The sequence below is a fragment of the Aptenodytes patagonicus genome, chromosome 2 (genome assembly GCF_965638725.1).
Source record: "Aptenodytes patagonicus chromosome 2, bAptPat1.pri.cur, whole genome shotgun sequence".
In the NCBI taxonomy this organism is placed as follows: Eukaryota; Metazoa; Chordata; class Aves; order Sphenisciformes; family Spheniscidae; genus Aptenodytes; species Aptenodytes patagonicus.
This window is the reverse complement of record NC_134950.1, coordinates 106,737,307-106,764,451: the sequence shown is the minus strand read 5'-3', so window position 1 is coordinate 106,764,451 and position 27,145 is coordinate 106,737,307. Positions and strand designations below refer to the sequence as shown.

Below are 27,145 nucleotides of genomic sequence, written 5' to 3'. Positions count from 1 at the left end.
ATGCAACAGCAATTTAAAATAAAAATCAGATTTTCCACCAAACTTCGGTGGTATTTGGATAAGGCTTCTACAGATAAGTGATGTGCACAGAAGTCACATACTCCACGTACCAAAGCAATCTGACTCTCCAAAGCAGTTCTGCTTTTTGAAAAAGGGAAGAAACCAAATGCTGCTACCAGGCTTTGCACAACAGGTATTTAAACAACCAGGCTTCAACACCAACAAAAAGAATAAACACTTCCGGTTAGCAAGGTCTATTTAACAGATAACAACACAACCATTTCAAGTCAGTCAATTATAACACTTCAGTAGGCACCCCCCCCCAAGCCCCTCAATCCCCACCATGTTACTACTAGTTAGATACCAGTCACCAGACTTAACTGGCACAGGTATTGTGACTGAGAAAAAAAGAGATTGCCATGTATTTTATTGCTACCAGCGCACTGGGAATTTGCAGGGGCAATGGATGTAAAGGCTACAGTCGCTTCTTCAGTAGATAAAGCAAAAATAGGTTAAAAAAATTAGGAGGACTTAAAAACACAAATAATCAAATAGATGTTTTTCACGTAGTTTACCTCAGTTATTTTAACCAACATTATACATTTTATTGTTTAGAAAAGATGACAACATTGCAGAAAAATAAAAGACAAATGTTTCACATGGTGGTATAAAAAGTGTAATGGGAGCCTGGAGGGGAAGAAAGGGAAATGGAACAACAAAAAAAAAAAAAAAAAAAAAAAAACCAACCCCAAAAAAACCCATTACTCCAGAAAAAGTAAAAAGCTAAAACAAATTCCAGATGTTTAAGTCTGAAGGTTTTAGCTTTTTCAAATACACAACTACGTGTGCCTTTCACAATAACAGTCACAACTGAACGAGACTTTTTGTACTACTGCACCCTTCAACAGGCCAGTCTGCAAGTTAAAACAGATTATACAATAAACTGCTAAATCGGTAAGTATGTAATTATGGATTGCTTTTAGCTGTTATAAAAAGCTTGTTTACATATCTAATGGTTCATCTTTTATATTCAAACTGTGCTTAATATTTTTTAGTTCCGACATACTGAAACCCAGCAGCACAGATGGTTTGTGATTATTTATCGCCTTTAAACATATATTCCTCCTTTTTCCAAAGAATGATGCAACGTCAATTTTCCACGCGTATAGTAGCAAGGAAAGTAATTCCATCTCTTTTTTAGAAGGATATGGCCTCTCGTGAAAGTAGTCTGTCAAAAACTGTTTTTGAGCCTCATACGAATTGTGATCATACTGTTTAGGATCTACTGCTAGAATGCGAAGATCCTCACTAGAAGGAAACTTCTTCACCTCAGTCCTAGTATTAATCTTTTGTCGTTTGAAAGGCACTACCCCTGAATTAATTTCTTTTTCTGGAGATAGAGCTATGCCAGTACTTAAGCTCAGAAGCTGCTGTTCCTTATTCCTTTGGTCTTCTGCAACAAAACAGGAATCCGATTGCTTTCTTTTCAGTATCACAGAATCATGCTTTTCACCATTCACAAACAGTAGCTCTTTCTTCTCAGTGCGCTCAAGCTGCATCTTCACACTTGAGTTGCTGTCTTTGGGAGCACTTCTACAACGGAGCAAATGTACAGCAATAGCTGTTAGAGTCATATTTCCAGTGTACACACCACAACAGTGGATGCACTTGAAAGCAGGAGACTTTAAAATTGTGTGTACAGTTGGCATTATATGATGCCGCTCTTTCAAATGCATTTCATAGGTTTCTTCACTAACAAACGTACCAAAACAAAAGGGACAGGTTAACACTTTTTTGTTGCATCTATTGTTCACTTCTGCTGTCTGAGGCTTCACTTTGATGTAAACGGGGACAAGCGTCCTTGAATTTAGTCCAGCAAGCACTGCCAAATGTACTTCTCTTTCACCAACGTCTTCTTTTGGTAACACCGTACTGAAATCAAAGTGTGGAAATACAAGGTCACCCTGAGCATCATTACCTAGTTGAAATCCTCTGTTGCTATAGTCTGCATGTAACTGCTTCTTCCCATTGTGTGTAGTTTTATTGTGCTCCACGAGGCTTTTTAAGTCATGGAAAGTAACTGTGCAAAACAAGCAAGCTAAGCCATGCATCAAGAGATGTTTCATGAGCTCTTCCTCACAGAGAAAACATTTACAAGAGAAACACCGGACTGTCTTTTCTGTCATCCACCTTAGAAAGGGCGCGCAAGCTGCGAGTTTGTCAGGTTCCAGGGTTTTCTCCATTTTTACTTCACCGTGTTTGTGGGCCACCTCCATGTGCACCTGGTAGACATTTGAGGGGAAAAGCTCATTGCAAACAGGGCAAGTCTTCCACTGCTTAGCCTGTCTGATAGCCTGACTTGTTTCAGGACCAGGTGGGGAGGCTTGTAATGATATATTCTGCGATGTTAAAACCACTGGAGGAGAGGGTGCACTAGCCGGTGACTGGGACAACTGAGTTACTGTCCCAGACTGCATTAGTTGGATGGGCACTTGTGGTGGCGTAACAGTTGCTACTCCACCACCAGGAGGTACAGGCAAAGTAACTGAAACCGGGGCAAGCGTGTATGTAGGTATCCCATTAACCTGCTTGCCAGTTGGAATCAACTGCCTAAGTATAGAACCTGCAGTCAAGAGAGTTGTGTTTTGAGAAACTGCAGGTTGAACTGGCTGGTTTACTAGGATAACTGCTGGGGCAACAGGTTGATTAAGCTGAAGAAACCCAGGTCTGACAGGCTGTCTGACAGGAACAACCCCAGAGGCAACAGGCTGGTTGAGCTGGAGAGCCCCTGACGCAACTGTTGGCGCCACGGGAAGGACCCTGGGACCAAGCGATTGGTTGACGGAGAGAACTCCTGGTGCAACCGGTCGATTCACAGGGAGGACTCCTGGTGCAACCGGTTGATTTACAGGGCTGACAGGCTGAGTAACAGGTAGCGCTCCAGCTGCAACCGGACCATTTATAGTACCAATGGGCTGATTAATAGGAAAGAGCCCAGGCCTGACAGGTTGATTAAGAGGAAGAACTGCGGGGGCCACAGGTCTGTTTACAGTCCCAACAGAATGATTAAGAGGAATAGCTCCAGCCCTTGCAGGCTGATTAAGGGGGAGCCTATGGGAAACAATGATAGGCTGGGAAGGTGATGGCTGAATATTAACGTTATTCTGACCTACAGGAAGATTACTAGACACAAGAGTAACATGTGACGGGGTAACAACTGGAGCAGAAGTTGTATGTGGAAGGCTACCAGAGGCACTTGGAACAGTCAGTGATCTGACTGTGTTTTGAACTGCTTTTGGCTGCACCACACTCTGGTTTTGATTATTCTGTGGAAATGCAAGCTGGATGCAAGCCGGAGCAGTGACGGAACCTGCTGGGGCAGCGGCAGGCCCTGCAGATGGAGCAGCCACTGACGTGCCTTGGGGAGGCTTTGGAGCAATATGCATTTGTTTCACGAGTCCTGGTTTCTTAATATGTTCTGAAATCACAGACCGAAGTTTGTTCTCCAGGTCTCGGTGTGTTTCAGCTGTCAAGACATGATACATTAAAGAATCTTGGCTGTTTGCAGAAGCATTACATTTTTTACAGTAGTGCTCAACAGAATTCTCTTTACTTTCATCAGGTTTCTGGCCAAAATATGTACTTATTAAGTTTTGAAAATGGTTCATCAGCACATGTTTCTTCATATTGTAATACAATGTGTCTGTAAAGTGACATTTTAGACATGTAAAGTTTATGATGTCACTCCTGAATTGTTTCATGCCATCCAAAATGCTGACTGTATAGTTCTGTATTCTTTTATTAGATGAATGAAACATCCGGATATGTTTTCCCACTATTTTGGGATCAGAAGCAAATGCACATTTTGGGCAAGGAACCACCAGCTCTTGGTCCATTTCATCCTCATGGTAACGGTGCAAGTGATTCTTGAATGAAGTAAGCAATTTTGACGAGAACTTGCATAAGCTACAGCAGTACGGCTTTGTTCTGTATCTCTGCAAACAAAACAAAAACATCCACTTAGAAACTGCCAGTTCCTAAATCCCTGTTATCTGTTTGAAAGTAAGTCTGCCCTATCACCTGTCAAAAAAAATGCCTTCACTGGATGTATAGCATGTATCTTCTGTTTCATGGAGATCTGTTTTTGAAAAGCAGACTTAAAGATGACATACTTAAAGGGAGAAACATTTGTGCCCTTTTTGCTTCTTTATGATTTTTTAAGAAGCCTTAAGTGAGTTAATTTCTACTCCGGTTCACAAAAAGTAATTCTGAAGCCCATTTTTAAAGATGGGAATCACAGAACAAGCTAAGAAGAATTTGTACGCCACTGTACATAGGAGGTGAAGCCTTAGCAATTAGGAATAGCAGCCCTTTTAATATGACACTTTTAAAGCTTTATTTAGTTCAGGGCCACCTCCTATCTACTGGGGAAAAAGAGAGAAGAGAGAAGGGGTGGTGGGGGGTTTTTTTTGTGTGTGTATTTCAATACCCTATCCTTCACTGAAAGCTCTCCAAAAGTACCTCTCCCAGCAAAGCCACAAAAGACTAATTTTTAAGAACATTCTTTCGGAGCCAGATTAATAATAGAAAGAGAAAGGAATAAAACTCCCTTTTATGATAAAGCAGCAATGACCTCCTTGTGTTACCTCAACATACTGGACATCCCATCACAGTAATTTCTTTAAGAAATTTCCTCTAGCACACTCATTATAGAGCATATAGATTCTTCTCAGAAAAATATTTTAACTGTATAAAAATAAACCTAACATCTTCCACTAAACATTGGTTTGCTCCCTCAATTACATGCCACATGACAGCATTACTTTTCGTATCCATATGAACATTATTTGCTCTTTCCAAAAAACTGGTAGCCCTGTCAACCATGTTTTTTTATCAGCTTCCTAGGAAGTTAACCCTGGCTCCTGCCAAAAACTACAGAATCAGTCACAGCAACATCCAGGTGACAAATCTGCACTCTCAAACATCTGGTGGAACTTGTCTGTTCCCTCAGATGTGTTTTTCACCTTACTGATTTCTACCCCTTATGAAACACCATCCAAAGGGAACAAGCTGTTCCACCACTACAGCATCCAGCCTAGCTAGATCACCCACATACAAGTCTCAGACACGTTATGAAGAACTGTAGCAAAAATCTGTGCAGTTATTTTTTTGTCATTTCATATAGCCATGAAGATGTTACCTATTAGCATTACTAGAAGAGTCTCCTGATGATAACCAAAATCTCATCTCCAAATTCAAAAGATTGGGTCAGACAAAGCCACTGGCTGGCTAAGGCTGCTGAAGAGTACACTGTGAAGGTATCACTGAATTAACCTCTACTTACACTCTTAGGGTGTCTGGTCTCAGCTGCTAGCAAACAGCATCACAGCAAGTTAGAAGCAGCTTCAATCTTACTTTTAAAGTATACTGAGTAGAGAAAGACCACTGACACTACTGAACTAATGAAGCATACAGAGCATTATTAAAAGCTGCACCTCACTAGTCTTACTTCTGAAGAAGTCAGGTGACAAAGAGAGATGACTGCTCATTTTAATTGGTTGTCTGAGGCTTAGAAACGCTTATATGCTTTTAAATACTGGGCCCATACACTCTTTACTTCCCCCCACCTACCCCCCATTTCTGGTTTGGGTCTTTCTGTCCCCATAAACTTATACCATAGTGGAATACACTGTCAATATTTCCTTGCTGCCAAGTCTGAACAATTGTTGTTACATGCAGTGAGAACACTCTGTTTTACAAGTAAGTGGTCCAAGTGCTGAATTAATTTACTATTCCGTAGTAACGATGTTTTTACTTCTTATACAAACAAGCATTGCAGTATACCACTAAGAAACCACCCCAGTACCTGCATACTGGTAAGTCTAGGGGAAACAATGTTCCATGCCTTCTTAGATCATTTATTTTTTGATGGAGGTAAAAATTACGAGACTTCAGCAAAAGAAAAAAAAAAAAGCTCTGTACCTCAAGTTCTATCAAATTAGAACGTATCCTAAAGTCTCACTACTTAGCTCAAAAAAACCCACAACAACAACAAAAAATCCCAAAAACTTCTGTTTCAGCAGAACAGAAGTATGTGGACATCTGCTACTTCGATCTTTTCTGTATGAAATAGAGCTCTTCCACACAGACACCTTAGAAAATCATTTCATCAGCATGTTCTCCTTACATACGCATCTAAGCTGCTTTTTATGCTCGCAAGTGCTACTACAGTCTACTAATGGCATCTCAGTTTTATAGAAAATTTGGCAAAATAAGAATTCTAAGCCACATAGGAAAAATGAAGCGTCTTAGAGAGTGACCAACACAACCCTAAACTGTACAAATGGAATCCAAAAAGGCTTATTAGAGGCATTTAGGAAAACTCGATTAGTACCACTCCAAAGAATATACCCCAGAACGCAGTAACACTTTCCGTTGTGTAGTCTCACATTCCCCACAACCTAGGGACAAGCAGAAAGACATGATAGCCTCCAAAAACCAAAGTTCTTCCAGAATTATTGTCTCCCTGAAAATAGTACTAATGGTAAAAACCACCAACTCATCCTAAATAGACATCATCTCCAGCCTACTGAGTTTCCAGTGTAGCTCAAACAACTTATTTTCCCCTTATGGCAACAACTTTGGCATAGAACATCCTGAAGGACCAACTTCTTTTCTCCCAAATCTACGCAGCATGATGCCAAGATATGTGAATGATATGTATCAAGGAACCATAGTCGTTTAAGAAAAATGGATAGGAACAAGTTTAGTATCCAAAAGACATAGCTTGGCAAATCTGTTCCACAGCAACACATTACATACTCTACGCTGAAGTTCATCAGATCAGATTCCAATCTTGTTTTTTGGACAGATATAGATACTACTGGTCATGCTGACTACCTGAGTCAGGATCTGTACTTCTCCCTTCTGGTAGGGGATCAGGTCTCTACGCCTGGTCTCTCTCCAGACAATAGGGATGAAAGAAGATTCCCTCTCTAGTGCATGATTTTTAGTTCTTTTCCATTTTCACTGAAATGGCTAATCATTTTTCCCAAAGGACTGTGGAAGGAAGACAGAAAAAAAAAACCCAAACCCCTTCATCTTAAGTTTTAGACAGGAAGCTTCACTTGCTCTGTCTTCATCCCCCTCTTTCCTGTTTCATGCCTGGGGAGGAGGGGGAACCTCCCCTGCTCATCTAACACAGAAGATCTGCCAACACTGAATGTCTTTCTTTAGTCAGAAGGTGGAAGAAAAGGCAAAAGAAGACAAAATCAGCAAGGCTAGAGCTCAGATAACAGGCTGACTGGAGCCAGGAGACCTGATAAAAGAAGTTTCCCATGTGCATAAAGAAGAAAGAAAAAAGAAGCGGCGGTTGGAGAGAGAGACCATCATAACCATTAACGGGATTTATTCCATTCACCTAAACTAAAGGTAGTCTTGACTGAAGGTAACTGTAAGCCTTATCTGAAGCGGCACTAAGAGGCTAGATGCAATCTGTCTCTAAGGACCTAGTCAAACAACAAGTCACATTTGACTCTCTCATCCACAAATTCACATGAACAGATGAACCTCCAGTCTTAAATGTGTGAACCCAAGTTCAGGAAAGGAGAACTAGGAGACAAAGCAGACAAAGGTCCTGAAGGGTGGGAGGGGTCACTTTCCACTAAATGACAGTTTGACAAAGACTGAGTAGCTTTGTTTGGTCAGCCTGTATGTTGAGGGCTTTGTTAAAAAATGCAACTATTGCACCTGACAGACTGTTTGTTTTAAAGATAGTAAAGACAGATAAAATCCTGGCAAACCACCACCACACTATTCTAAACCATTACCTTTTGATTCAGGATGAGAAGAGCAAACCCACCGCTGTTTACAAGCCTTCCTCATGGAAGCAATCAGGAGCCCTAAGACGCTTCAGCAAGACTGAGAAAAGACCACCTTTTCTTCTGGATATACTCCTATGCTCTACATAGTATCTTAGAAACTTGCTAGAATACAAAATTATGGAAATCCTTTGGTTTGTTCATCTCAACCCTGCCTTTCTTGTAGATTCTAGCTTCACACAAGATTCCAGCTATAAAGCTGTTTCACATACACAAATCTAACTGGAATATGTTTTCCACTGCAACCCTATCGCAAGCCACTAATGATAATTTCAGCTTAATCCACTCACATCTATGCAATCACATTTTCACCCTTCCAATGAAACAGGAAGCATGTTGTATACAAGAGCATGTTAAGACTACACACCAGATTAGGCTAAAAAGGCAGAACACTAGTGTGACATCTTAAATACTGATGTTCAAGGTTGTATCCTTAAAGACAGCGAATGGCATATATAGTCCTTATAACCAGCTGCATTACAGGGAAGAACACAGAGGAAGTTGAAGATTATTCCCTGACTAATAGTACTTGGAAAACAGATGTTAAAGCATTTTTTTTAACCATAAAAAAGGTGTATTTTAACTTTTCCAGGACTTCTGAAAGTGATAAAATTCAGTGACTCCACATGCAAGTCTACCCAGAATTTCTAACACAAATATACGTACCTTCCTTTTGCCCACAGACTCCCAAGGAGAGACATCACTCCATGAAGTGTTACAGAAGTGTTTTTCACCTGGGTCAAAACTTTGAAGAGTCTAAAAGAAAAAAGAAAACAAGAAATAATCTGCTTTTGCAATCTGTTCTGAATACAAAAATAGTCTCAATACAGAGCAAGGAAAAAGAAAAAAGGAAAAAACCAAACCACACAACAGAGGATGAATGGAAAGTCCATACAGTATTCGGATACAGGTCTCAAAATTCAGTTCGAAGAAATTACTCCTTTGACCCCTCTGATTTATTTTGCCTCAAATACTCGTTCATATGACTGCCTTGTAATATAATAGGAATTCTGAACACTTCATAGTTACTGAAAATAATATAGGAGTGAAAATATTTACACTTTAATTCCATTGCTTCTAGCCAAGTTCACAGTGAACACTGAAAGATGTTTTCTCCCTCTATCTTCCCCCTCCTAAATCTGTAATATTTCACTATTTACTTCCATTTATTCATTTACCACTATGGTTTACTTTGCAACAGGTTTTAGTATTAAATCTTCATAGCATTGCTATGCTTTTAACTTGGAAAAACGAAGACATTCCCAGAAGCTTATTTCGAAGAGCAGCAGTATTCTTCCTCAAGCTGTAAAAGGAACAATATTACTGCATCTGGAACAACCGTGTCAGGGTAAACAACTTTCCTTATAGCATTCTTCTAATCAATACCATCAGAGCAGTTTGTTCCTCAAGCCAAAGCCAGCTACTACTCTAAAAAACTTAAGTTCCTCTCCAATTTTCTGAGGCCCACACATATCCAAACACAAACTTAATGAAAAAAATAACTAGATTGCTGTTCGCTAGGCATTTCTGAAGACCCTAGGCTAGCTTCAACAGCACACTAGAGTGTCTCAGATGAAACACAGGCTACAAATCCAGGCTTAACCCACAGAAAACTAGCATTGCTTCTCCCCTCACATTCTCCTTCCCTTTCACAAACCCCTCTTCACTCAAAATTCTGCAAGATGCTTAGAGAGGGAGAGGTATTTTCACCTCTGCACCAAATTCCACTGGAACAGCAGAAGCAGGTAATAAAGACCATTTAAGATCAGATCATCTTTAAGAGAAGTGGAATTCATAAATTTAATAGTTCATGGTCAAAAAAACCAATGCAATATTTATGTGAAATTTACAAGCAGCACAGGATATACTGAGCAACAAAAAGAAACAAAGCCTCTAGCAGTCAAACAAAGACACAATCCTACTTAACGCAGGCTCTGTCTGCACTAGGCTCCTGCCCACACTGTGCAAATGTGAGCATCCCTGTGTGTATAACAGATTATAGTGAGCCAGAAGGTCATGCCAGTGATAATTTAAATTAAATTATTCAAGAATTTAGAAAAATGTAGCTATGTTTGCAATAAAGCTTTCTAGCTTTTTCAGCCTTCAAGTTTCCCCAAGGAGAATCCTGAAGAGCTCAGGGCAACAATAAACAAACCCCTTCCATTCTAATCAACATCTAGGCACTGAATGAGTCATCTATTTGCCCTTCAGCCAAACCTCAAAAAAAACACCTTAGAAAGAATCCTTGCATGGAACAAGAGAAATCCCACAGCCTTAGAGAACACGATGCTTTTCTTATATATACTTGATAGGGAAAATGAAGAGACTCATGATTTACTAACATTTCTTCAGCCGAACACACTGGAGTGAATTACACACTGTTAAAGTTTTCTTGAAGTTTATGGCCTACTCCAAACATGTTCTGCTTTTGGTTTGAGTACTCTCCACCAAGAGAGGCTCCTAGACTTGAACACCAGATTCCCACAAGCCAAATGTGTGTGATAGTAAATCTAGATCATTTTGGCGAAACAGCTATTTCCTACAGAGAATATTCACTGATAAAGAAAGATAACCATTCTTATCACTGCAATTAGCCAGTGCAGCAAGCGGCTATGCTGAACTCTTGCTTTATAGAGATCCACGTTGACGTCCCAGAAGCAAACTTTGATCGGCTAACTCATTATGCCCTTCCCACATTTCTCACTTCGAGAAGGGGAGGAAAAACAGGAGAAGGGAAAGGTAACAAGAAGGGAATAAAAACCCTCTGAGAAGTCCGATTAATCCTGATGCATAGTGGGTATTTGTAAGTTTAAGAGAAGAACATTTTAAAACTAAGAACTGTTCTCCCCTCTGTATTAAAGCCATCACTGTTCTCCAGAACAAAAAGATTAAAACCTCAGAGTTTAAATGAAGACTTAAAGACCACAATATGTTAAAGGAGCTAAAACAGTTTAGTAAAGGAAAGCCTCTGACATTACAGTGTACTTAAAAGTACTACTTTGAGAATCAAATTAGTAATCTAGCACAAAAGGTTCATGTTTTCTTCCTAGCAGGGATCAATTAAGAATTTTTAGCCTAAAAACTAATCGATTTGGTCTCCAAGCTACAAAGAAATACTAGTTGCATGTGAAAACCCTTCACCTTCCTCAAACTACTGTCCATTATCATGCCTTATTAGAACAGTTTCAGACCAGTTTTAAGACCAGATGGCAGGTCAAGTTTGTATCATATCATTTCATACCGCTTCCTTAATTGTCAAGCCTCCTCACAAGGACAATGCCCAGAAATCAATCTTAGTATTTCAGAAAAAAAAAAAAACCACACCAAACTTAAGCTAATTCTCACCTATTGAGACATCACACACCCTATTCTACCAAAGAGAAATACCATCATCATATGAGCCAAGTACAAACCAGGTTCTAAAAAACAATCTTCTTGCTGCTAAAGTTATACCAAAACCAGGCCCAGATTACCTGGAAAAAACAAACTGAAGTTATGAACTTGGTTGAGGGCGAATTATTTGCAAAACACTAAAATGGTATTTTTTTGGCCCACATCTCACAGAGCTTTTTCCAGAATGGAAATGTTCGCTGGGTTCCCCACCACCACCATTTATTAAAAATGAAGCAAAACCGAACAAAAACACCACCCCCAAAAAAACAACCAAACAAACAAAAAACAACTTATTCCTCATTCACCATTAAACCTGCATACTGCAATCAAAAAGTTAGACTGCAATCAATTTCATAGCAAAAGAACTAGCATCATCAAAACATTTCCACTTCAAAGCGTCAAGACAGAACAGCTTCTGACTTACAGGTTTATTTACAAAACAATATACAACACAATAAAAACAGTAAGAAAATGGAAATTACCAGACAAATACTCTTTTCCCTGAGCTCTTACGATATTTATTTAAATACATCAAGCATTGTTCAACTGCAATAACCAAGAATATTCCAGAATTAGTTTGCACGTAGATCTTAAGCATTTTTTTTTTTTTCAATCATTTACTTATACAGTTTCAGAAAAAACACAACAAAAGACACAAAAGCACACCTATAGAGAGTTAACTTACTTTAGTACCATCATACAGAATTAATCCAAACTCTTGACTACGGTCAATGTGAAGTCATGAACATACTGAACATCCAAAAAAGCCTGTGTATCAGCTGGCTGAAATACACTACTGTTTAGTCACTGAGTTGCATTAGTGTGTGTTGTGGTTTAACCTGGCAGGCAGCTTAACACCACACAGCCATTCGCTCACTCCCCCCGCAGTGGGATGGGGGAGAGAATAGGTGGAAAAAGAAAAGGTAAAACTCGTGGGTTGAGATAAAGACAATTTAATAGAAAAGAAAGGGAAAAGAATAATAATGATAAAAGAATATACAAAACAAGTGATGCACAATGCAATCGCTCACCACCCGCTGACTGATGCCCAGCCAGTTACCAACACCTCCCAGCTTTTCCCCCAGTTTATATGCTGAGCATGACGTCACATGGTATGGAATATCCCTTTGGCCAGCCTGGGTCAGCTGTCCTGGCTGTGCCCCCTCCCAGCTCCTCGTGCACCTGGCAGAGTGTGGGAAGCTGAAAAATCCTTGACATTGGTGTAAGCACTACTTAGCAACAACTGAAACACTGGTGTGTTATCAACATTATTCTCATCCTAAATCCAAGACACAGCACTATACCAGCTACTAGGAAGAAAATTAACTCTATCCCAGACGAAACCAGGACAAGATCCACCCCTTATTCTATACCTTCTATGTCATGCCCAGGTCCCACACTTTCCAATACACCCCAATTAATCACCACCACCTTTCCTGTCTTTTGATATATACACACAGATATCATTCCCCTAGTCTATGGGCCATCCCTCTAAAATGGACATTGAGTTCATTTAGCCCATGACTTCGGGCTCCATCTGTCATAACAGTCCTTCAGGGCAGGAGAGATGGTGTGCGGTGTTGCACTGTCGCATGCTGAAGCCAGTTCAGGTTCCATCACCGCTGCGCTTGTCTGCTTCTGTCATCGCTGCACTTTGCTCGGTTTCATCAAAATTCATTCTTCATTAATTTGGGTGATGCTCACTGTGATACCGTTGATATGGCATAAAGCAACCATAGTAGCAATGACATACAGTATTATATAGTAATTAACATCATACAATTCAAAGCATTGGCTATTCTCACCCAAAATCAAATCCCCTTGAGGTACACATCGGACTTCCCCATCCTTCCGCAATATCCACCAAGCGCATCCAGGTCCTTGAGCAAAAGCAATCCCACAGACGGGTTTGCCTTTGCCCAAGGCAGGAATAACCCAGACTGTCTTTCCCAGCGTATTCTGTATGTGCGCTACAAGGACTTTATCCCCATCTACAGTACGTAAAAGTTCTGACTGGGCAGGGACAGCTCGATTGGCAGATCCCCGAGTGTTGACTAACCAGGTGGCCTTGGCTAAATGTGTGTCCCAATGTTTGAATGTCCCACCACCCATTGCTCTCAGTGTAGACTTTAACAGTCCATTGTATCGTTCGATTATCCCAGAGGCTGGTGCATGATGGTGGCTGTGATATACCCACTCAATGCCATGCTCTTTGGCCCAGGTGTCTACAAGGTTGTTTCGGACATGAGTCCCCTTGTCTGACTCAATTCTTTCTGGGGTGCCATGTCACCACAGGACTTGCTTTTCAAGGCCCAGGATAGCGTTCCGGGCAGTGGCATGGGGCACGGGATATGTTTCCAGCCATCCGGCGCTTGCCTTGGCGGGTTTGTGGGAGTGTGATATAATCGGTCTGCCAGGCCTCCCCATATTTCTATTTCAGCCATCGTCCTCCATACCAGAGAGGCTTGAACCGCTTCGCTTGCTTGATCGCAGCACATGTTTCACATTCATGGATAACCTGCGCCATAGTGTCCATGGTCAAGTCCACCCCTCGATCACGAGCCCATCTATATGTTGCATCTCTTCCTTGATGGCCTGAGGTGTCACGGGCCCACTGAGCTATAAATAAGTCACCCTGATGTTGCCAGTCCAGATCCACCTGAGCCACTTCAATCTTAGCAGCCTGATCCACCTGCTGGTGGTTTTGATGTTCTGGAGTGGCCTGACTCTTGGGTACGTGAGCATCTACGTGACAGACTTTTACAACCGGGTTCTTCCCCCAGGCAGCAATATCTTGCCACAATGCGGCAGCCCAGATGCGTTTGCCTCTGCGCTGCCAGTTGCTCTGCTTCCATTGCTGCAACCACCCCCACAGGGCATTTGCCACCATCCATGAGTCAGTACAGAGATAGAGCGCTGGCCACTTTTCTCAGTCAGCAATGTCTAAAGCCAGCTGGACGGCTTTCACCTCTGCAAACTGACTCAATTCACCTTCTCCTTCAGCAGTTTCTGGGACTGGTCGTATACCACTCCATACAGCAGCCTTCCTCCTCCAATGCCTTCCCACAATACAACAGGACCCATCAGTGAACAGGGCATATTGCTTCTCATTTTCTGGTAGTTTATTATACAGTCTGGGACAAATCTCTTCAGCACACGTCACCTCCTCCTCTGGCGATATTCTGAAATCTTTGCCTTCTGGCCAGTCCATGATCGCTTCCAAGATATCTGGGCGACTGGGGTTTCCTACTCGAGCCTGCTGTGTGATTGGTGCGACCCACTTACTCCATGTGGCATCAGTTGCATGATGTGTACAGGGGATCCTCCCTTTGAACATCCAGCCCAGCACTGGCAGTCGGGGTGCCAGGAGGAGCTGTGCTTTGGTACCAACCACTTCCGAAGCAACTCAAACCCCTTCATATGCTGCCAAGATCTTTTTTTTGGTTGGAGTATAGCAGGCCTCGGATCCCCCGTATCCCCGACTCCAAAACCCTAGGAGTCGACCTCGAGTCTCCCCTGCTGCTTTTTGCCAGAGGCTCCAGGTAGGGCCATTCTCCCCGGCTGCTGTGTGGAGCACTTGTTTTACATCTTGCCCTGCCCGGACTGGCCCAAGGGCTACTGCATGAACTATCTCCTCTTTAATTTGTTCAAAGGCCGGCCGCTGCTCAGGGCCCCGTTTGAAATCGTTCTTCTTCCGGGTCACTTGATAGAGAGGGTTTACAATCAGACTGTAATTTGGAATGTGCATTCTCCAAAAAACCACGACGCCTAAGAAAGCTTGTGTTTCCTTTTTGCTAGTTGGTGGAGACATAGCTGTTATTTTGTTGATCACATCTGTTGGGATCTGATGATGTCCATCTTGCCATTTTATTCCTAAAAATTGGATCTCCTGTGCAGGTCCCTTGACCTTACTTTGTTTTATGGCAAAACCGGCTTTCAGAAGGATTTGGACTATTTTCCTGTCTTTCTCAAAAACCTCTTCTGCTATGTTGCCCTGCACAATGATGTCATCAATATAAGGCAGATGTTCCGGAGCCTCACCCTGTTCCAGTGCAGTCTGGATCAGTCCATGGCAAATGGACAATGGCTGTGTTTCCACCCCTGGGGCAGTCGGTTCCAGGTGTACTGGACGCCCCTCCAAGTGAAAGCAAACTGTGGCCTACACTCTGCTGCCAAAGGGATTGAGAAAAACGCATTAGCGACATCAATTGTGGCATACCACTTGGCTGCCTTTGACTCCAAATTCATATTGAAGTTTTGGGCCACGATAGTCTACCGTTAGTCTCCGCTCTCCATTAGACTTCCACACTGGCCATATTGGACTGTTAAAGGGTGAGCGAGTCTTGCCGATGACTCCTTGGCTCTCCAGTCGTTGAATCAGCTTATGGATGGGAATCAGGACATCTCGGTTGGTGTGATATTGCCGCCGGTGCACCGTGGTGGTAGCGATTGGCACCTGTTGGTCTTCGACCCTCAACAACCCCACAACAGAGGGGTCCTCCGAGAGACCAGGCAAGGTGGACAGCTGTTTAATTTCCTCTGTCTCCAAGGCAGCTATACCAAAAGCCCACCGGTACCCTTTTGGGTCCCTGAAATACCTCTTCCTGAGGTAGTCTATGCCCAGGATGCACGGAGCCTCTGGGCCAGTCACAATGGGGTGCTTTTGCCCCTCATTCCCAGTTCGGCTCACTTCGGCTTCCAATACAGTTAGCTGTTGGGATCCCCCTGTCACTCCAGAAATACTCCAGGGTTCTGCCCCTGTTTGGCTTGATGGCATTAGGGTACACTGTGCACCGGTGTCCACTAGAGCCTTATACTCCTGTGGGTCTGATGTGCCAGGCAAACAAATCCACACAGTCCAGTAAACCCGGTTGCCCCTTTCGTCCACCTGGCTGGAGGCAGGGCCCCTCCAGTCCTGGTCATAGTGTCCGTTACTCCCTTCTTGGAAATACGGGTCAGGAGTTCCTTCATTAAAATCAGGAGTAACATCAGCCCTTCTACTCTGTCTGGGGAACTGCCCGCTGGAAACTGGAGCAGCAATTTTCCTGGAAGAACCGCCTTATGTGATTGTTTTCCCTTGCAATTCACGTACCCGCGCCTCTAGGGCTGAGGTAGGTTTTCCATCCCATTTCCTCATGTCCTCTCCGTGGTCACGCAGGTAAAACCACAGGGTGGCCCATGGTGTGTACCCTTTATATTCTCTCTCTTGAGCAGAGGAACGCTGACTCCTAACAGCCGAGGTACTGGTCCGTAGAGGTGGGGAGTAGGATATATCCTCTTTGAATCGCTGGACATCCTGGGACAGTTTCTCCACAGCCGAGACGCAGGCCCGCGGGGAGGAAGAGAGACTTTCTTCGTATTGCTGGAGTTGGCCAGCCAATTCATCCACCGTTTGTCCCTCTCCATCTTTCCGGGTCATTACTGCCAATGAGTTGGCATACAACGCTCGTGTGCTCCATACCAACTTCTGCCACATGCATCACGTGCCCTTGACTTCATCTGGATCTCTGGATAACTGCTCATTGTCCAGGTCATCATGAATCACCTCCAGCACACCTAATTCCCTCAGATACTGGATACCCTTCTCATTGGTGGTCCACTTGCCTGGGTGACATAGAACATCTTCCTTGAAGGGATACCTTACCTTCACGCCTGACAGGAGTCGCCTCCAGAGGCCGAGGGCTTGTGCCCCTTTTCCAATCGCTTTGTCAATGCCCCCTTCTCTGGAAAGGGATCCCAGCTTCCCTACCCTCTAACTCCAGGCTACTGGACCCCTGATCACAGCATCGGAGCAGCCAGGTGACAACATGCTCGCCTGGACGACGGCTGAAATCTTTTCGCATGTCTCACAACTCACTCAGGGACAGGGATTGGGTGGTTACTGCCTCGTTTCTGAGTTCTGCCACTTCCTCCTCCTCTTCTCATGATGGCCCTGCCTTGTCCACCTCTTCTTCCTTCCCATTCTTAGTAGGAGTTTCTTCCCTTACTCAACGGGCTGACTTTCACTTACAGCATTTCTTCTTGTGCACAGGGGCGACTGATACCAGCACAGGTTGGTCCTCTGGTTCAGCTGCAGTGCCTGTCGCGAGGGTTGGAGCAGCCGCAGGGCCTGTCGTTTTATCCGCAGATCCAGAGACCACCTCTTCCCCTTGAGGGTACTGAGTAGTGTTGAACAGGGCTTGGTGGGCATGGGCCAGGCCCCAGCACGTTGCAGTGATCTGCGTCTCTCTGCAATTGCCAGGACGACAGCATACTTCTTCCAAATATTTCACTAGTTTTTGAGGATTCTGCACTTGTTCAGGGGTGAAGTTCCAAAACAGTGGAGGTGCCCACTGGCCTAGGTACTTGCCCATGCTATCCCCCACACCCTGCCACTCATAACTATCCAGCCTTGGGGCAGATCTCTGGCTGGTATCCTTAAATAGTTGTTTAACCTTAAACAAGACCTGAAACACATTCAGGAGACATAGCAATAGGAACATGCTGGTTTGAACATCCCGGTTTGAACATCCCAAGGATATTCAAAATTCTCAAGAGCTAGTGTAACTAGCCTGGAGGGGAAGGGGAAGGTGCAGGGGAAATTGTCCCCCCTTGTCTCCCTCATAAATTGGCTCTCCGAGGAGCAAAAGTGAAGAGTGTAATTATTAATAGTTTCCGAGAGATGGTTCCCGAAGTATGGAGATGACGGCAATGCTGAGTACAAATACCAGATTAGTCTCACGACCAGTAATTCTATCATATCATAAGCCAGTGTTACACAGTATAGCAAAATTATAACCTTAATCCAGCCCCCAGAGGTAATAAACAGCACAACAGGGAACGTATACTGCAAGTAAGGCGTTACACAACACAACTCTGAGAACAAGCACAACAACTTTGAGAGCAAATAAATCAACATTGCGACCAGCGACTATTAACCTAATAATGAATGCTTGTAACAAATTTCTTTTAACATGCTCTGATCAGATCTGTTGTTATTGCAACCCTTTGTGCCCCACATTGGGTGCTAAAAAGACTGTCGTGGTTTAACCCGGCAGGCAGCTAAACACCGTTCGCTCACTCCCCCTGCAGTGGGATGAGGGAGAGAATCGGGGGAAAAAAGAAGGTAAAACTCGTGGGTTGAGATAAAGACAATTTGACAGAAAAGAAAGGGATAAGAATAATAATGATAAACGAATATACAAAACAAGTGATGCACAATGCAATCGCTCACCACCCACTGACCAATGCCCAGCCAGTTCCTGAGCAGCAGACCCCCAGCCAGCTTTTCCCCTAGTTTATATACTGACCATGACATCATATGGTATGGAATATTCCTTTGGTCAGTTGGGGTCAGCTGTCCCAGCCGTGTCCCTTCCCAACTCCTTGTGCACCCCCAGCCTACTCACTGGTGGGGCGGTGCAAGAAGCAGGAAATGGCCTTGACTCTGTGTAAGCACTACTCAGCAACCACTAAAACATCAGTGTGTTATCAACATTATTCTCATCCTAAATCCAAGACACAGCACTGTACCATCTACTAGAAAGAAAATTAACTCTATCCCAGACGAAACCAGGGCATTGTGTTTGCACTTTTTCTGGTATTAGGCTTGCCAATCTGATGGTGTGAATTCCTCCTGTTTGTTGCACAATACTTTCTCCTGAAAGTGGCAACAATGGCACTAGGTTCATCTTGATCACCCAAGTACACTTGCATGTAGTTTTTAAGGTGCAGAACTAAACTACAACTCAACAAGACAAGTTTGGTATTCTTCCCTGCACACGAAGTTTAAAGGCCTGCAACAAGATTACTAGGTCTAATTGCTTGTCTGTTTTCAGAAATACTGACAATTTGTATATCCTTCAGAAGCTTGCCCTTGATATGTGATGGGATGCGGTCTTCATCTGCTTGTGATTTTAAAAGAATCGCAGAAAAGTTGCTGTGTAGTACACAAATAACATTTCATTAGTCTGTGGTGTTTTTCCTAAAGCTGTACCATTTCCTTTTGTTGAAATATTACTAGCAGAGAATATGCAGCACCACGCATAACACATCTTGTTGAGAAATAGAGTTTCTTTTCAATGTTATGTACTAAAACACTAAATTCCACTCCTGGCATATGAGTAGTCAGTCGTGAGTAATCCTTCAAGTAAAGACTCCACCATAAAGATCTATGGCAGAAAAGTATCATATATACACTAAAAAGGGAAATATTTTTCAAGGGTTTACGTTTCAGATTGGTTTACATTATTTTAAATGCTTTACCTTCAACAATTCCCTGCAGCTGTCAAGCCCAAGATCCACAAGAATGCCCTTCACCTTTTTTCGAGCCTTCCTGATATTATCAAGATTTTGAACAGGAATTTGAAACATTTTGCACTTTTCCTGAAAAAGAAATACAAAAAAGTGATAGAATACTTGAACACAGGCACTTGCATTTAACAGTATTAAAACAAAAACTGAAGTCTGAAAAACGTATTCTTAAATATGAAAACCCAAAAGCCTTAAGCCAAAGAACTGGTCTCATTAATATTTCCTAGTAGATCACTTGCTTCCTCTTAAAGGAAACAAAATCTGATTGGGGGGGTGGATCCTTTACATTTCTTCTATCTAAACAAAATTCCAAGTTTTTCTTTCAGATCTCTTTGTGTCTATATGGCAGCTACACTGTTTTGTGGTTTTTTTGTAAGAGAACATGAACACCAGAATCCTACTAAGTTCTATTTAGAAAATTACTATCATTTCATTTTTTAGGAAGGAGGAATTCAACACCTTTCACCTTGAACGTTAGTGTCAAGATGAAAAGCCTCTTTGATAATTTGGTTTGTTGTCATGTATGTACATGCTTAAAATATGATTGCTAGTAAAATCTAAATTTCCTGCAGAAGTTTCTGCTGCTGTAAGCTGATATGGGCCTTGGCATAAAACAAGCTACTACAATATTAATGCAGTAGAAGTGAAGTGTAATTCATGTATGGCACTGATAGCTAAATATGCTGAAGTGGGACAATTTTTTTTTTTTTTTTTTTATACACCTGTATGCTTTTAGGTCTCCTCCTCTGAAGAGGTGTATATAGCTCTGTCACCTTCCCCTACTCCAGAGTTTGGATTTACACCCTACCCTGCTCCCTCCAGCAAGCTATGATAGCTGGAGTCCAACACACAGAGGAGGATGACGGCTAAAGTAAGATTATAGAAAGACAGATTATCTGCTGTGGGTGATCTATCTGAAGGGTTGTTGTGCAGCGTGGTTGCCCATCTGTCTAGAACTACCACCACGAAGGGTCTAGCGCTTCCCCAAAAGCTAGGCTTTTATCACTCCCCATGCAGCTGGGCTATAAGCAGTGCATCAGTTGCTTATCTTCAGCTCCCAGTACATCATAAGGTATCCCCATGGGCTTAGCTTTAGAAGTATGTGCCTTTATCACCTCCTCCCTAGATTACAGCAAAATGCAATTTACACTAGATCTAAGAAACTTAAATGGGCACAGAATGCAACAGAACTACCCTGCACTGAAAAAAGTCACTGGGAGCTTCACAGGTATTTCTTTGTTCTTAAATAGCTGGCAGAGGACTCAACAGAGTATAAAAGATCTCAGTCCTTACTGCTAAACAATTCATCCATCCAGGACAAGTTCTAACAAGAAGAAAAAGATAAAGAAAATCCCCAAACAGTACTTCAGCCTTGATGGTCCTGAATGTCTTGAAAAGCTATACTTCTCAAAAAAAAAAAAAAAGCAAGATCACTGTCAACATGAAATCTTTGCCTTGAAAGGCAAGAGTTTCCTGTAAACAGTTGCAAAAACCCTTCCCACGTAAGACAGAAGCTATAAGCTAAGCCTCACCAAAAGCAAAAAAAACCAAAAGCTTTTTCTACTCTGTATGTCATCACTTAAGGAAAAAAAAAAAAAACCAACAAACCTTAATTTATGTACAGAACATACAATTGAGGCTTTTTAATTAAAATTCAAACAACTCACATGCTATTGTCCTCTTCTTCTCCCCCCAAAGGAAAGGTGTGTAGAGAGAAATGGAGAGGGAGCCCCATTTGACAGATGCTAGTCTTGTTTTCTAATATTTTTTGTCAGTAAGAAGTCTGGAAGACATTCTGATACCATTGGGGTGGGTGTGGAACAGGAACCTATACAGAATGGAATAAATCAGAGTAACTAGTCTGGCATTCTATCAAAATCCAAGGAGTAAAATTAAGACATAAAATCCTCTTTTTAAAGTGAAGTCAACTGGGAATTTGTATAGTGTCTGGTTAAAGCTTTATGATCAGTCTCTCTACGTTAGCAGATTATGTGCACCAACCCCATGGTCCACTGCAGGTAACAACAGAGCTGACAGGATGTCACCACGCTCAGATCAGCCAGAAGGAGATGCGGTTCAATACGTTAGACTCCACCGGAAACAGTTCCTCCATCTCAGTCCTTTAACTGATACACTGATGCTACTGAAGAAGGTGAAGCAGACATTTCTTGAGGCATGTCTATCTCACAAAAAAGAAACATTAGTCTACAAAGGTGGTATAGTATGTAACTTCCATGTATCTCAAGTGTTTTCTTAACCAGTAATCTTTCTGAAATGGGAGTCATTAATCCAGGAGAAGGAAAAAAAAAACACCACCACATACAAAAAAAGAAACTTGAATAGAAGTTACTTATTTTCCAGTTTTCAAGTAGTTGGTCTTCAATCCAAAAAGATGTATATTTCTGTATCGTGTGCAAGGTTATTCAGCTGGTCTTTAAACAAACTGCTTGGGAGTAAGACCCTAAATTACTCACCTAACACTCTCTGTATCCATTAGACCAGCAATGGCCCATCATAAAGGTCACAAAATTTCAACCTTCTAAGCTTAATTCCCTCAAGCCCCCAGTTTAATTCCCTGATTACTATATAGTTTATTATCCATACTCTTTTACTACTAATTTATTTCTCTTGTATTTTGGACATTCTTCAAGCCTTAGCTTGCACTTTGTTTCCATGCATAACTACAGTCAATCTTTTATTGGTACGCATCCCATTCTTAACCAGCAAATTCAATGTAAAAGCACTACAGTAAAATTAAACCTAAGTTACTCTAGCCCAAGAGTCTTGATCCTTTTACCGCGTTGGCTACCTAAAAGACAAGTTTATCTTAAACTACTTTTAATTGTTGTTTCCAAAAAACTGATAATCCATTGAGTTTTCAGAGACAGTACCTTTTCATAAACAGAAACAAGGCAAGTTAATAGCAAAATAAAAGAATCATTGCAGCGGCTGATGTCCCAAACTCAGTTCTAAAAAGGTCATTCAACCCTTGCTCAGGCATTTTATCCATCAATCTATTCCTACATTTACTGTTCGTTTAGGTTAACACCTCCATAACGATACAGCAAACTGGAGTTTTATACAACACTAAAGGTTCCCTTCATTTCTACAACATTTGTAATCATACATTATAACATCCAACTACGTTCAGCTTTTCAACAAAGATCACAAATGCAACTCTTCCCTTCCACTAGTACTGTAGTATTTTAATACTAGTCTAAACAACAAGGTAACAGTCTGGACAGCATCTTACTAGTCAAAGACAAGTACTACTAGTTTGCCAAGTAACTAGGCTTGACTATAATTTCTCTGCATTAAAAAAAGCTAAAATACTAGCATTTCACCTCTTCAAAGTGAGAAGTCACCACAAAATGGAAAGTTCCTATTTGCTTTCCTTTTAGTCTACTTCTTAGACCAATACTCATTCACCTTGGAAGGGACCTCAAGAGGACACCCAGTCCAGCCTCCTATTCAAAGCAGACTCAACAATGAATTGCAACCAGGGCACTCTGCGTCTTGGCCAGTCAGGTCTTGAAAACCTCCACAGACAGAGGTTTGACAGCCTCTCTGGGCAACCTCCTCCAGCGATGGACTGTGCTCACAGTGAAAGGTTTCTTCCTTACATCAAACCAGTACCATTTTAGTTTGCGTTCCTAAGGAAACTAGGCATATGCAATCAAATTAAATATGAAGCTGGTATGGAGCTGGAGCAAGGAAGATGCACAAACGTGCCTTCCACGCGCATGGAAATACATCCAGCAAAATCCAGCAGTAAACTAGATAATCAGGCATTTCTAAAGAACTCATGAAAACAGGCAGCTGGAGAGAAACCAGCTCTGTGGAGTGGAGCATGGAAACATGCTCTCCACAGAGCTGGTTTCTCCACAGAGAAAAAGGCTGCAATGTAACCCTTTTTAGACACCAGATAATCTACACAGAAGCCAGATCTCCAGACGTGTTCCTAGGAAGCTGGCGTTCACTAGTCTCTTGCTCGTAGAACCGCTTATAGTAGGGAAATTAGGAAAGGCTTATGGAATTGTGTCCTTTCATATTATCTGCTTTGGAAATTCAATCATTCTTAGTTTTTATACCTTCTTATCTAGTAAACTGTTATTAGTAACTATGGAAGAGATTTTTATAAAGACTTTCAGGTTTTGGGATATTTGGATGGGAAGTATTTTTAAAGGTTTTTTTTTACCAACTTATATTTCAGCAGTTATCAGAGTTGACAAGCACCAATAAAGAATTCTTTATTTTCGTTTTAGTAAACTCATTAGAAGTTGATAATTCAGTATTAGTTGAGAAAACAGTAATAACTGCTTCATTCCTGAAAATTAAATGAGAGCATGTGATCTACTAATTCTCAGAATCTAAGGAACAAGAATACTGGATGCCAAAGACAGCAGCTAGGAGGACAGGCACAGAGAAACTGCCTAGAAGAATGTGAGTTCAGCTTGGCCATGCTGAATTTTACTCTCCTCAATTTTGTTTTGTTTCTGATAAGCTTACAAGCCCTCCAAGAAGTCATACCTGGATATCTGCTCAACCACATATTACACGGACGGTTCCGTTCCCTGGACTCTTATCTGTGCCTTCTGAGAGAGACCTAACCAGATTTAAGAGTACGTTGGCACCATCAAAGCTTATCCAGCCTTTGGAGGGAGAGGGAAGTAATGCACATAGCTTCCTATCAACACATCTAGGTGTTTCAACAGCTTTGAAAGATTTGATTCCTGGAAAGAAAAACAGTCAGTTGATTAGAATGGATACTATTCTTGTTTATTATTTCATTTGTTGTAAGCTAAAATTAAACTCACTACAGAAAAAAAAATAGATTAATAAAACTTACTAAGAGTAGTTCTGGTCAACAAAATAATGCTACTTTATCTTCTTAAATTCCAATTTCTATCCAAGTGCAATTTGATAGAAATCTCGGGTGAAAAAAAATTAAACTTTTTTTTTCATGCAACTAAGTCACAAACCTTTAGGGGTCTGGAATTATAGATCTCTCATAGTCACTATAATTTTGCTCTTTTCTTGGCTATAAATCACATACCCATTAAAACAGCCATCTAATCCAACACAAAGATGGCCATCATTCAATAGCTGCTAACACAGTAAAGGTGTGTGATTACATAAAGATACAGTGCATCAACCTGCATCTTACCTAAAAAGTCAAATCAAAACGAACTTAGATCACTAACTTTAGCTACTGTGGTTTAAATAACTATTGTAATGCTTTATTAACACACAATCAAACCTCTGTTATCCAAGACTAGTTAGAAGAGAAGGGACTATACCATTCAAACTCATGGAGCCTTCCTAGAGCACTGTGACTCACACAGAGCTTGACTCCTCTGGGGATCAGCATTAGCCAGAAATTGAACCCAGCAGGACCCAAGCTCATTCTAGATGACTTGAGCATCTACGCGGAGCCTATTCAAATCCTGCAGGACTCATCAGCCCCATGCATATGTGAGCGGAAGAGTCACACACCGAGCCCAGCTATTCCAGGAAGAAGTACAACTGCATTTGCACTGCACTAGTCAGCCTGGTGACTCAAAGACATTTCACACAGATGCACTAACAGTCCACAGCACAGATAACCCACAACCTGAATAATTCAGCAAGGGGACAGAACTGAAAAAAATAAGGCTGTGCTACAGGTTGCTGCAGAAGGATTGAGCTGTTTAAACACAAGCCAGCTCTACCAGCGTTCAACAAGACTTAACCCAAATCGAGGAGTTCCCAGGGGTAAAACATAAGGCAATACAAAACTATGTTTGCGTGCTCTTCATTGTGTCTGATGATTTGCTACAAATTGGGGGGGTGGTTGTTTTTTTACAAAACCTTCATGAAGTGAACTATTAGAATTACAGGTCTTATTACAGCTCATAATATAGCATATTTATTACACAGTTTGTCTAAATACTGCTCTAAAGCAATCCACTTTTCTTGTTCAAAAATTAAACTGAAAGTTTATTAAAAAGAGCACTAAGATTTCTAGAATACAGATTGGATTGGGGATCCCAAGACTGAGTCTTTTATAAGTATTTCATTTTTAAGTCTTTAAAACTCTTAGGGGTTCAAACATGTATTTTTGATGATAGAAAACTGTTAAGGAAAACAGCCAATTCCCCCCCAATAGTTTACCTGTCAGAACTTAAGTATTTATCAGTTGAAAGGGAGTTGTTCATAATTTTGACAGTACAGAACTACGAACCGTTGCAGCAAAAGTCAAATACCCATCTCTTATTCCATTCACAAATCAGGACAAAAAGAGCTTCCCACTACTTACTCTCAAGCACAAGGCACGTGTATTCAAATGGTTTTAATGATTTGCATTGTACAGGTTATATTTGTTTACATTACTCAAACTTTTTTATTTTTGCACAAATTTATGCATTGCTTAAGTTCCACAAGAATATTTAATGTAATTTTGCATTCCATTAACATTCTGGTTCTAATTTTGCATGCATACGATTCCTATGCACGTTACAGTTTTCCATAAACTGTTTCAAATACCCGTACTGTCTAGGAGTACCTAAGACTTTCCATCCACAGACTTTGAGACCACCTGTTACGTTGGTTCCTCAGATACTCTATCGCCTAAGTACTGACAGAAATTAGGGGGGGGGGGGGGGAAAGTGGTCCTAAACAGCTGTTTGGTAAACAGCAGTCGTAAAGCAGCGAGTCCTCCCTGTGTTAAAATGTCTCATTAGGCTAATTTCTACTTCCGATCGTGGGCAAACCCGGAAGTCCCTCCTCCGCTCGTGTGCGCTGCGGGCAGGGGCACGGGGGATTACTCCCGTGCAAGCCCACGAGGGCTGCCCTCGGGGAAACACGGCGGACATCGCTGAGGTTTAGCGAAGTCAGCTACGGCGGGAGCACCCCCCAAGACACCGGCGGTCACAGCCCCGCCGGGAGGCAGGGAGCCCGCAGCCCTGCCCCATCCGCGCCCCGTTAGCCGGCTCGGCGTCCAGAGCACGCCAGCGAGCACCGGCACTGCCCGGCAGCCCCGGGGCCGACACCCTCGAGCCCGACTGGAGCCGCCCCCGCCGGGGCCGCATAGAGCGATCCAGCTACCGCGGGGGCTTCAGCATAAACGCCTCCGGCGCCTCCAGGTGCTTCCCGGGCAGGGAGACTCGGAAACGCCACTACCGCGAAGGGGCAACACCCCCCGGCAGCGATCCGGCTCCGCAGCACAGCTCGGCGCACGGACCCTCCCCGCCCGTCCCCCAGCGAAGCCCGTCAGCCCTCGGCGAGGCGGGGTCCGGGCTCCCAACGCCCCGCCAAGGCGAGCCGAGATGCGAGCACGGCCAGCGAAGCGCGCCGAAGCCGGCGTGCATCGACAGCCGCCGGCGCGCCGCCTCGCTCCCGCGGCGACAGCGCCTCCGCCTGCGGGGGCCGCCCTGCCCGCGCCGGGCACCTCCGCCCCCGCCTCCCCGCGCCCCTCGGGGCGGGCCGCCTGCGGGCGCCGCCTGCGGGCGCCGCCGGCTCGCCCCGCTGCACCTACCCGGGCGGTCTGCAGGGGGAGCCCGCCGCCGCTCTGCCGCCTCGCCGCCGCCGCTCCTGCCGCC

At 42.7% G+C, this 27,145-nt stretch overlaps 1 protein-coding gene across 3 annotated transcripts; it reads right to left on the bottom strand.

Moving 5' to 3' along the window:
• Positions 1 to 410: 410 nt before the first annotated feature.
• ADNP2 (ADNP homeobox 2) lies at positions 411 to 27,145 on the bottom strand. 3 transcript variants are annotated; one of them, XM_076330675.1, is made up of 7 exons: positions 27,082 to 27,095; positions 24,096 to 24,298; positions 21,567 to 21,744; positions 21,233 to 21,393; positions 19,518 to 19,637; positions 8,547 to 8,636; positions 411 to 3,995 (listed from the first exon to the last, which is right to left on the bottom strand). In XM_076330675.1, the coding sequence occupies exons 5-7, from the start codon at positions 19,623 to 19,625 to the stop codon at positions 1,002 to 1,004; spliced, it is 3,192 nt and encodes a 1,063-aa protein (XP_076186790.1). In that variant the 5' UTR covers positions 19,626 to 19,637; positions 21,233 to 21,393; positions 21,567 to 21,744; positions 24,096 to 24,298; positions 27,082 to 27,095; the 3' UTR covers positions 411 to 1,001. The 3 variants fall into 3 exon arrangements, with proteins under 3 accessions (XP_076186790.1, XP_076186791.1, XP_076186793.1); XM_076330676.1 differs by lacking the exon at positions 24,096 to 24,298 and having other exon boundaries at positions 27,082 to 27,145; XM_076330678.1 differs by lacking the exons at positions 21,567 to 21,744; positions 24,096 to 24,298 and having other exon boundaries at positions 27,082 to 27,143.